Below are 12,599 nucleotides of genomic sequence, written 5' to 3' on the forward strand. Positions count from 1 at the left end.
CCCGTAAGTGCCTGCAATTTCCAGGGGCTGATGGAAGCTCTCAGGGGACAGAAATTCATGCTCAGTAATGGGAAAAGTGAGCCAGCCACGGCTATGAGCAGATTACAGACACCTTACTCTGCCTGTCACAGGGGACAGACAGCACAGACAGATAAATATGGAAGTGTGAAAGCCAGTCAAGACAAACAACAACAGGATAAAGACAGAATCATTTTATCAGTTTTTAGGTGCTTGGTCAAGAAGGAGTGAGGGGCAAATGCAGGTTGTAACCTGCAGGTTCCTCCAGCCGTGGTTTCTAAGACATCAGTGGTGATTACTGGTTTTTATTTTTTATTTTTTAATTTTTATTTTATTATTATTGAAATATATTTTGGTCATAGGAATGACATAATGTCCAAAGGTTATAACACTCTTATGTGAATTTATACCAGTTTAACTTCAATAACATAGAAAAATTCTGCTTCGTATAGCTCTGGCTTTACTCTCTTTCAGTTATTAATGTCACAAAATCACACATTAATGTATCGTGTCCAAAAACTTGGATAACAATTGGGTTTTTAAATACATTCGTTTCTTAAATCAAGTAGGAAACAAAAAGGGAAGCTACAAATCAAAGTTAAATTAGCACTAGTTTTTATAATCGTCTATGTATTTACTTTAATAGAGATACCTTTTTTTTTTTTTTTTTAAAGACTTTCATTTACTGTCTGGTGTTCTTTCATCCAAACCCGAAGGACTCCTTTCATTTAGGGCAGGTCTACTGGTCAAGAATTCTCCCAGCTTTCGTTTATCTGGGAACGCCTTAATTTCTCCCTCATTTTTGAAGGAGAGTTTTGCCAGATGTAGGATTCTTGACTGACAGCTTTTGTCCGCCAGTGCTTTGAATATATCAACCCACTGCCCTCTGATGAGAAATCTTACTGGTGAAAATATAATAAAACCTATTTTCCTCTCACATTTATAGATGCTAATCATGTACCTTTTTGTATGTTATACAACAGGACATATTCTTATAATATCATAATATTGGTTAAGTTGTAGCATCATAATGAGACCAATGTGGGTTTAAGGAAAAGGAAACAAATGTTTTAATGGAAGACAGTATAAGATCTTGAAAACACGCATTATAATTACAGATTTTAAAATTAAAATGAAAAGGATGCTGAAGCATCCTTGAGATTTTAATTTCTAATAAATATCAATCTTTAATATCCCGCATAAACGAAAAGATTTTGGGGGTCCTTTTTTTTTTTTTCCAAAGTAAAGGGGTCTTGAGACCAAACAGTAAGAAAACCACCATGATTTCATCCTCAGCTGTGATTCATCCGTTTCTTGCCTTGACCTCATCAAACACCATTGTGATGGAATTACAAAAAAACTATGTAATACCGTGGCTGTGAAGAGGTTTTTGTCTTTATAGCCCAGGAAGCTGATCTGTGATGACCTGTTGGACTTCTTAGCTTTTTCTCCAATTTTCCCCCGTTTTATTTTTTCTCTTTACTCATTTCTTTTTCCCCCTTTTATTATTTTTTTCTATTTTTCTTTGCTTGCTTTCTCTTCTTTGTTCTGTTTGTGTTTTTCTCATTTTTCCTTTAATTTTTTTTTAGGCAGCATTGCTAGTCAGTACAGCTAGTATTGTTGGTATGGTTAGTTTAGTGAGTTAGCACAGTATAATTAGCATAACTAGTATTGTTAGCATCGTTAGTAAGCACAGTTGCCAGCACTGTTAGTATTGTCAGTTAGTGTAGTTAGTCAGTCACCATATCACTGGACCATGCAGCCATCTCTGGTGACCAGGAGCCCCGTACTGGCCACTATGAGCTCCTGGACACCATTGGCAGGGCAGCTTCGCCAAGGTGAGGATGGGCTGGCACATGCTGATTGGCGGGACAGAGGTGGCTGTCAAAGTCACCTGTCATCAGGGCTCCCCCAGGCTCCAGAGATTTCACTGGCGAGAAGTGCTTTGGATCAGCCGAACATTGTCAAGCTGTTCAAGGTGATTGACACCAGGGAGTCCCCGTTCCTCGTCATGGAGCACCTCCGTGGAGGGGACACGCTCCCTTACCTGGAGGACCGAGGCCGTGCGACAGCGGATGAGGCCCGAGGCACGTCCCGGCCGCTGGTGTCCGCGGTGCAGTAGTGCCACCAGAAGGGCATCGTCCACAGGGACCTGAAGCCGGAGAACGTGCTCTTCGACACGCAGAGGACCGTCAAAATTGCGGACTTTGGACTGAGCGCTCAATTCGGTGGCAGCAAGCTGAGCGCGCTGTGCGGCGGCCTCGCTCTGACCACGGCCCCGCGGGGCCTGGGGGCGGCGCTGGACCACGTGCCCGCCGGGCCCCTGCCCTTCGAGGGAGAGGACCCCCGGCAGCTGCCGCAGCGGGACCCGAGCGGGCAGGACCAGCTGCTGCCGGACAGGCAGGCGTCTCTTTTGGATGTCAAAGCCTCCTCAAGAAACTGATGAGCCTGGAGCCCAGGGAGAGAGGAAGTCTGACCGAAGTCATGCCCGACCCGGGGCCCCGGGAGGGCCGGGAAGAGGGACTCGGGCCACGCGGGGAGCCGCCCTGCGGGGACACGGACCCCGGGGCGGTGAGGAAAATGATGGATCTGGGATTCGAGCGGGACCAGACCCAGTCCTCGGCGGCCGCCGGGAAATATAACAGTGTGATGGTCACGTAGGTCATGCTGAGTGACCGCGAACACCAAGCGAAGTGTCACGGCATCCCGGCAAGGCCCGTCCGTCGCTGCTCCCTGGGCCGCACAGCCGGCGTTTCTCCCCAGCTCGGGAGGTTGGGCCGGAGAGCTCCAGGCTGTGCCCGGAGGGCCAGGAGGAAGGGGACAGGGCTGAGGAGCCTGTGGGTCCCTTGGCCAACGGGAGTTGAGGATCGCCACCCCTAGCCCAGTTCCCCAGGGTGGCCCTGGGTCTCCCTGTCCACCCAAGCACCAGCCCCGGCAGCCCCCGCAGTCCCCACGGCGGCGACAGCAGCAGGAGCAGCAGCAGCAGCAGCAGCAGCAGCAGCAGCAGCAGCAGCAACGGTCGAACCCGGGAGGCGGCAAGGACGTGCCGAGACTTTATGCTGAGGAAGCTCTGCTTTAGGTTGTCCACGAAGCGGCGTGGGAAACGCAACAGGGTGTGGCCCGTTTAGTCTGGGGACCGCCAAGGCAGGGCTCCCATCAAAGACTCCGCGGAGGTCAAGCGGGATCCCTGCAATTTAAACGCTGAACTAACTCGAAGATGCTGAGCGCCAGGAAGCCGGGCCATGTGGTGGGGGGAGGTCAGCCCGAGGCTGGTCGCAGCCACTGCAGGTGGCAGCAGTGCAAGAAGTACGCGCTGTGTGTGTGTGTGAGGACCTGTGGGCGAGGGGCCTCTGCCCAGTGGGTGGTGGGGGTGTGCAAACTGCCCTGTGGCCTTCTCCGCAAGGGATTTGTGTCGGGAGGGGAGCTGGCATCTCTGGCCTTCGGAAGCATCGTGCCCCAAACACCTGGTGTGCTTGGAGGACAGCAGCCTGGAGTGCCGTGGGGGACGAGGAGAGGCCACCCTCGCCCCAGGTCCACTGCTCAGCCCCACCTGGGTGAAACTTCAGAGACTGGACTGTTTCCCCCAGGGCCCTTGTCCCCTCCTGTGCTCTTCTTATGTTCCACAAGGAGGGGACGGATAGTTCATAATAAAGTACCTGGTTCTTCTCAATCTTGTAATAAACCTGCTGCTTCGGGAAGACGCAGCACCGGATACTCTGTTTTGCATCCTGCCCGCACGGAGCTGGGGCTGCGCATCCCCCGGTTTGAGAAGCATGTAGTGATGTAGTACTTGGGCTTCCTCAGAAGTCGTTCTGATGCTGGGTGACGTCAGCGGGAATCGTCTCTGCTGGCCTCTTGGCTCGGCCAGCTCCCCTCTGAGCTGGCGTCATTCTCTGGTAGTCTTTCCCTTTAGGGAAGCAAGATGGCCACCAACGGCCACAGACTGCTGTCACACGCCCTCAGTACCTGGCACTCCAACGGAAATAGAGTTTCTCTTTCCCCAGGATTCCAACACTCTGGTGGTAGTTACTGGTTTTCAGATCAGAATTTGAAAGCGCATCATTTTCACCGGTTTTCAAATCAGAGTTTGAAAGCACATCATTTTCACTGCCTACACGTGTGTACACACACACACACACACACCCTTGGTTTGTCATCCTATCAGGCTATTAATATAGAGGCTATAAATGCAAAATGGCCTGGCACCATCTTATAGGGACTCTGATACAAAGCGGCTGTTCTCAGCCAAGAGCAGATGGAGTGATCACCTCTGGCTTTATCTCGCATACAGCCATTAGAGGTCGGCTTCCTCGGGGTCTGGGCAACTGGAAGCAGAGGACAAGGGAGCGAAGCTGACGGCACTGACCACCCAAAACGGGGGTTAGCTTTGTCTGTCTCCTAGTGCTCAGTAGAGACACTCGGCAGTGGCCATAGAGCATGTAATGATTTTTGTGAAAAAACAAAACAAAACAAAACAAAACCTAGCCTCCAGATACCAGAGAAAAGTCAAATTCTCAATCAGAAAACCTAGAAAAAGATAGGCTAGCAGTGCTGGGAGAAGCTCTTTTCTTCAAGTCTCTCTTCATTCCAGCCGTGGAGCATTTTCCTCATGGAAATTTGTTACCATCATCAGATCTCTCCACCTCTATTGCGGGACTCGGCTCTGAAATTCTGCAGCTTTCTTTCTTTGCTAAACCACCTTGGTCTAATTATTTCTGCGTGAAGAATTACTGCTCCATGCAGCTTAGCTTTCCCACCACCAGTTGCTAACCATTTTGATGATTTCGACAACCTTTAAAGTGATTTAGCCTCTCCCCGATGCTCCACATCTTCACAGCCTCATCGGTTTGTGCCAAGCCATTTTTTTTGTCCTGCACAGTAAATACGCTTCTGTTAGCCCTCTCCCTCTGCTGCCTGCACGATTAGCTGCTGTGCAGGTGACCCCTCAAAGCTCTCGCTCCCCAAATGTAGAATCGGTGTGTATTAGCAGCAACGGAGGAGGTCCCTGTGAGGACTCATGTTGTAGTTATGTTGAGAGTCGCACGCCCTCACTGGTCACCGTGGTAAGATGATGGACCCCAGTACAGGCTACCCCTGACCTGTGTGTCACCTATCTCCAAGGCGGACCCAGACCACAACCACTGAAAGCATCTCTATAGCTTTAGGCATAAAGAGTGAGGTTGTTTGGATGGTGGAGCAATGGGTGCTGAGGATCTTTGGGTCTTCCCGCTGGGAACTGTCAAATTCCAGCTCTGCTGAAACATCTGCCTCCTCAGAGGTTTGCTCAGTTTATGTGAGAACTATCTGGCAAATGCCAGATTGGACAGTCACAAATTTTAACTTTGTCCTTTGCAGAATAACCAAGCAAATTTGCATCCATGCAGCGGACACCCATTTTCTTCTTCTACATTTGATAAGCAACTCGTCATCTTTCCAGTCAGCTCAGGCATCATCTCCCCAAGTGAGAAGTAAATATTCCCCCTTCTACAAAAGATTGCCTCGGGGACATTGTTTTGCATCTACTTATTTCTAGGTAGGTCTCCTCTCCTAGATCATTAGCCACTGGAGGTCAAAGTATTATCCAGCTTTATGTCTCCAGCGCCCAGCACTCGGCCTAGTACACACATTATAATCAATAGTAGTTGTAAATGGAACAAACCAATTTATGTAATCAGTGGGCCTTGATAGCTTGATATGATTTACTTTAAAGAAAGACAAAGCATGAAAGACCAAATTCATACGTGAACTGCCTCACCTCTAACACATTACCCCCGATACACAAGTTCACACACAATCTGACTGTCGGCCGTAAGAAGGTAGACATTATGACTGTGAGCAAGGACACAATCAAACAGGAGAATGAAGGCTTCCTGGACAAGTCTGCAGCATTATCTGTGAATGGACTGTCTGTCTGTCTGTGCCTAGCTGTCCATAGACATGTGCCTGGGCATATGCTAAAGATTGTCCTGATCCCCTTAGTAAAGTGGCTTCCTCATAAAACCTGGTCTTATGCCCCATGGAGCTTAGAGATTTAATGAAAATCAAAAACCAGAGTTCACCCCTCTCTCTAACAATTCAGCACAGAAGACTGGCTTTTCTTTCAATCTGTTGCTGGGTGGTGATACGGCATCACTGAACTGGGTACAACAGAATCCAATATAAAAGGCCTTATTAAAAGCAATCAGGCAGGCTGACTGATGCCAAGTGGATAAACTGCAATATTTGCATACCTGTGGGGAGCACACATACTGACCTTTTAAATTGTTTCATGCACAATGATTTTAATTCAGGTTTAGTTTGATCTTTCAGATTCCTGCTCCCTTCATGGTTGAAAGGCATTTCGTATTCACCTGACATAATAATATGCATAATCTGTCAAAGCAGAAACTTGTTCCATTGCTTTCTGCAGCCTGTAGTTGATGCTACATTCAGCTAAAAAGGTGTGAGACTTCAGCACTGAACAGAGTGCCTGAGAAAACCCTTTGAGGAGGCAGGGAGTTGATCAAAGCCTTTTAGGTATCTTAAGGGGACGTTTCATGTGCTCCTGACTCACAGAGATGGACGGGACCTTAGGGAGCATAGATGAGAATCTCCTGCCTCTGGGTCATGCCAGAGAACACTCTTTGAGGTACATAGACGCACACGTGTCATTCGTGAAAGGAGATTCCATTATTGACATTAACCGACTGTGGTTTTTAATAACCTTCCTTAATAGAAATGTATTCCTTACATCTGACGAACAGTTCATCTTGCAATTTCTCTGCTGAGTTTTTTTTTTCTTCACATTGGAGGTGAAAGAAATCACTCATCACCTGTATAACAAGTATGTATAAGACCCTCACCATCATCACTAGGCATCATTTCTATTTTTTTCTCATTTTTAATGCATGAATCATATTTACTATTGTCACAATCCTGACCAAGTTCCCCAAATCCACAAGCATCCCCTTTTGGAGTACGTCATTTACAGGCACTCGGTAGCATGAGTAATGAGGTGGTGACTGCTTAGTCCCAGAGCGTTATGTAGGGTGAATGTTTTTCCAAATTGGATTTGCTTTGAAAAAAACCCAACATTTATTTAAACATCTATCATGTGACAGGCACAGCGCTGATTCGTGAGCTGTGTTTCCTTTAGATCATTCTACCAGAATAAAATTAATTCAGCCTGGAAAGTGGAGGAGCCAATGCAGGCTTCTCAGGACTTTCACGCCCAAAGAAGCCACGTGGGAGTTGCAGATTTAGGCAGGAACCACCACGGCAAAGAGGCAGCAGATGAAGCCTTTCATACAAGTTTCTTACACCAGTGACTGTTCTACATAATTGCCTCTGTTGCCATGGCATTACAGAACATTAGGCTGAAAAAAATGGGAAGGGCGTTGGTGGGTAATAGTTTACCATCTAGGGAAGATCCCAGTTCCCCCACTAACTACTAGCGGGACTTCGGCTAAGTTGTCTAACCTCTGTGGATCTCAGTTTCCTTCTTTATGAAGGGGGACTATTATTTAGTGCATCATATTATTTTCATGACGATTAAATAGCCAACATTAATATATGCAAAGGGCTTAGCATTTGATAGCTATTATTTTATCCAGTTATCTATTTGCAGTTTAGAGTTTTCTAGGAATGGAGTTACTGTATCTATTGTTTTCTAGTATTTTATAAACCGGTTGATCACAATTTCTTACACTTAACTGAAATCTTCCCAGTTTGAGGTGATTTTTCTTATGGCTGTTGACTTTCTTCCCTGCCCCGAGGGATGGATAGTCAGATATTCGAGTACTAGGTACAATCATAGGCAACTTTACATATACCGTACATATCTCATCTCATTTAATCCATCCTCCATCCTCCACCTATGAGACCATTTTACAGGTGAGAACTAAGATTCAACAAAGGCAAGGAAGGCCCCTGAGACCACACGTGTAGAGACTGGATTCTAATCTAGTCTTTCTCCCCCTTTCCCTCAGTCATGCTGCCCCTGTATACACATATTTAGTCTCCGTGCTGCAGAATAAATAATCATTCCCCCCCCCTCCCCATTTGGCAATAAAATACTGATAAGAAAAAAATCATTTTAGAAACATAAATCCTGTTACCCACTTCAAATCCCTTTTGAAATGGATAATAATAATGATGATGTTGGGTGATATGTGAAAGGTGTGTTTTAAATACGAGTGGAAAATTAAACCAATGATTAGTAGGAGCAGGTCCAAATTATTTCAAGTTTGGTTAGTTTTGACCAAGTTAGAAGGATTAATATTTTCCATCTCATCACACCTTTACTTACAGGTTAACAGGCTTTAACTCAACATGATCCTGGTAGTAGGAGTGTGCATCAAGTCCACCTATGAAATCAACTGGAAATATAACAGCCTAATATGAATAAATGTGTAAATTAAAACACACATCATACTAAGTGTTTAAAATAGAACACGTACATATCATATTAACAAAAATATCTATCCCCAAATGGAAAAATATGTATTTAGTATAAAGGAGAGCAAAAATACTATCAATGGTCACAAAAAAATGAGGAAATTTTAAGAAACACACAAAGAACTTGGCATCTTAAGGACTGAAAAATTACAGTTGTTACTGGCTTTAGCGATGTTAAATAACTTTAGATTTAAAATAATGTGTTTGTCCTTAGGCATTCAGTTATGCCCTTCCCCAAAATATCAAAAGATATACCTTCTTATCCTGTTGCCAGATTCATTTTTTTTCCTTAAAAATATTTATTGCATTGTTAGAAAGACCTTTGAGAAGTCACATAATCTACACCCATGCCTTCTGTCCTCAAACCACCCATGATACACAGTCATCTGTCTTTTGCAAAGAAGGTCTCATCTCCTCTCTGGTGAGGTAACTCTTCTCCCGGTCTGTATGGAATTGCTATTCTTGGGAATAGTCATTCTCAGTGCTTTCCGTCTTGATCATAGCCTCTATCTTTCTTTTCCAATCTTGATGTCCGTGACTAATCTTAGTTCATTTTTCCCGTTTCTTGTCGTCCATTAAAAAATATTAATTACTTTACAACAAGCTTTGGTTATTTCATGGCATTCTGACATTAACAGGTATATAGGCATATAGGCACGCTGAACTCTCAGTGTGTGTGTGTGTGTGTTTGTGTGTGTGTGTGTGTGTGTGTGCGTGTCTCTGTGTGCACAGGTACATAGTACGTGAAGGATATTTTATCACGTCTCGGCTTAAGGCAGACATTTCCGTGAACATTGATTTAGAGAGAGACGACTTAGCCTAGAATTTCTGTTGACGTTGTGACCCCTTTTAGCCCTAGACACTCTTGTTAGTCCTCGACCTGCTCTGTCCTTCTGCCTCCATTGGAGAAGCTGAGGCAAGGCTGGCTCAGTCCAAGTGCCATCAATCAGATCACTGTGCAGACATGAGCACAGGGGTCCTGTGGGGCACAAAACAACCAGGTGGCGAGAGACCATCTCCAGGTAAAACCCTGGAGATCAGAGCAGCCTGGAGCTTATCCTTTTCCTCCCAGGTCACATAAGTTACCTGGACATAACTTTAAGAAGAGAAGTAGTGCGAGAGGAGTCCATCTGAGACACTGGAAAGATTTTGCCATCGAGCATAAGCAGTGCCTAAAGGGACCATTTAAAGGTCAAGTTAGAGATGTGTTTATCAGGTTAGATATTTCCTCAAACATCTGCTCCTTCACTCTGATGACCAATGGATGAGACTTTAGAAGGAAGATGACCTCGATTAAAAGTTGAATGAACATATCACTTATAAGGGCAGTTTTGGAAGTTAAAGGGAGTGCGAAAAATAAAATTATGAATATGTACATTTGTGAATAAAATAATTCAATTAAAATTTATATCCAAAATAAAATGATTTATAAAAATATTGATAGTATATATCTGCATGCTTTAAAGAAAAATAGAAAACTTTATATCGGTGATTTGAACATTAAAATATAATATTAACAGAATCATCATTTTTGGTATAAATTCATGTACTCCTGTGGATCTGTTCCTTAGCCACCTCTGTCTCTAATATCCCACATCACTGGTATTTTTTTGGGAAGAATATATGTATAATATATATTTTTAAAATATGGTTTTATTTTCATAAATTTATAAACAATATTATTCAGAATTAGTTTTTATGGTTAGGAAATTTGAAATTCTTGTTACCTGAATTGACTCACTAAATAACAGTGCTTCTAACTATCGATATATTTTCGACATAGGTGCCAGTAAACACCTAGCAAGTTTGCTGAAGAGTGGAAATGTATGAGGTGGTTCAGCCCAAACACTCTCCCAGGCATCGTTATTTCGCCTCCAGTCAGCATATCTTTCTTTGTCAAAGATTTTATAAGGCACAAAACATAAATTGCATCTATTTATGATTCTTTTCATCAAATATAAATGCTGTAAAATTTTTAAGCTGTCTCACAAATCAACTTCTTTTCACTCTGGTGCAGAATATAAATTTGTTCAATTAAAACTAGAAACTCTGTCAAAAGGGTCTTTTCCCAAGTTGATATATTTCAAAAGGAAATTACAAAATTGAGAATTAAATCTTGTATGACATTTGAGCTCTCATTATTTAATTTGTCCAGTTCTCTTGCTTTTGTGAGCACAGATTTCAACCTTCTCCTTTTTATAAGCTTTCAATTATTGCCATTTACTAAAAGATGACTTTACTTCAAAAGATGATTTTTGGAGATGCTTCGTTTGTTGAAGGATTTGATTTAAATTTTTTAAACTGATCTTAAACGCAAAGCAACTGAAATGTAAACGACTCATTTATAAAAATGCTCATAATCATTGTAGGAAACAGAATGATTTTCGAAGTAGTTCTGTAAAGGGTGAAATGTCCCTGACTCTGACGGACGGCACAAGCGAAAAGAGAAAATGTACGCTGTCGGCCTGAAGTTCCTTTTGTTTTCAGCATCAACCTCACTGCAAAAATATTCTCAGGGAACTGCAAATCGAGAGCACAATGAGATACTACTTTATATTCACTAAGACAGTCAGAATAAAAAAATCAGATGGTAACAAATGTTGGTGAGGATGTGGCAAAACTGGAACCTGCCTACACCACAGGTGGGAATGTCGAATGGTGCAGCCACTACGGGAAACGGGAAACGGGCTGTTCCTATGGTTAAACACAGAGTTACCACAGGACCCGGTGACTCCCCCGCTAGATGTATACCCAAGAGAAGTGGAAACACGTCCACACGAAAATCTGTTATAAATGATATAACCCCAAAGGCAAAAAAATATTCTAGTTTATTTCCCTTAGTGTGTGCGTGTGTCTGTGTGTAGACAGATATGTTTTGAAAACTAGAGTTTCTATTTTCATTGTTAAAACATTGCAGCTTTATTGGGAGGCAACTATAAATTACTTGTGCACCTGAATTCCAAGTACATTTCCGTTCACAACTTTCTTAATAAAAATACTATCTTTTTTAAAACCACAATATGGTGTTTCACCAAAATTTGTATTACCACAAAACAAATAATTTTGTCTTTAATATTTGCTTCTTCACTGAATTACTACAGCATTAAAAGTAAGATCAGAAGTTTTAACGGAATATCTAAAAGTTTTACTTCAATTCCATGAATTGGACAAAAGAAATCGAACCATGTTTGAAAATAAATTAATTGGTTTTCTGCTGAAAGCATGTGATGAACTGCTAAAATACTGGTGTTTTAGCCCCGTGGGCAAGTCTTCTCTCGCCCCTGGAGGTGGCCCATCACCTGCACTTCTGGGTGCCCTCTGCTGACCCAGTCTACCTGCTGTGGTCCGGTGCTCTGAGCAGCAGGAAGGAGCTGCAGTTCAGCACACCTCACCTCTACCTGACACCGGAAGGAGTTAGCCATCCTTGCCACCCCTGTCCAAGCTCCTGCCTTTTAAATCATCAACTGACCTGCCTGCCGTCCTTGAAAGGAAGGTGCTCATTACGTTGTCTCCTTAAAGGTTTGGGTAGAAGAGGGTGGTGGTGTTGGTCTCCTTGCAGATTTAACTGTATGACGAAAGGTGAATTCTACTCATTGCATTCACATCTCACACACCTTGAGGAAACTATGGCAGCAGCTTAAAGTACTGTCAGTTTACTCATCCTAGATTATCCTAATATAACTATTAATATTTCATTTGACAACTAGAATATCTAGGACAAAGCCTAACCAGATAGACATATGCCAGGGTGACTCGTGTAAACAGGGACTGTTTCAACCAGGACATACGGCCGCCCCCGCAAATGGCACTGTAAACGAGCTGCGCTTTCTCTCATGTGCTGTAAAATCTGCAAACCTCTAAAATAAAATATTACATATTGGTAAAACTTAAATTATCAAGCTTCCAGAACTAGACAGGACTACAAAAACTGTAACTATTAAGGAGGAATCATCAAAAAGTAGGTAATTAAGACACTGAAAACATCAAGAATCCTTTATGGATGGAATATGAAAGTGTGGTTTTTGGCAACAGCCGCCTACAAGTCCGTGAGATTATGATGTATTCATATTTAAAGAAAAATGGTTTTTCATGCATATAACAACACCTCTCATTTGCCAGAATGAGAAGATAGTTCTAGTAATGGG

General features: G+C 43.4%; 1 protein-coding gene across 2 annotated transcripts in view; it reads right to left on the bottom strand.

Annotated features, from left to right (window-relative positions):
* The window catches only part of NKAIN3 (sodium/potassium transporting ATPase interacting 3), a 463,387-nt gene that overhangs the window by 9,707 nt on the left and 441,081 nt on the right, over nt 1–12,599 (bottom strand). Inside the window, exon 6 of one of the 2 annotated variants that reach the window (XM_016165874.2) lies at nt 8,306–8,375. The exons of the other annotated variant lie outside the window; for it this stretch is intronic. Coding sequence (XP_016021360.1) covers nt 8,306–8,375 — 70 coding nt within the window. The remainder of the gene's footprint in view (nt 1–8,305; nt 8,376–12,599) is intronic. 2 annotated transcript variants of the gene reach the window in all.

This window comes from Rousettus aegyptiacus, unplaced genomic scaffold, assembly GCF_014176215.1.
Source record: "Rousettus aegyptiacus isolate mRouAeg1 unplaced genomic scaffold, mRouAeg1.p scaffold_m13_p_15, whole genome shotgun sequence".
Taxonomy (NCBI): Eukaryota; Metazoa; Chordata; class Mammalia; order Chiroptera; family Pteropodidae; genus Rousettus; species Rousettus aegyptiacus.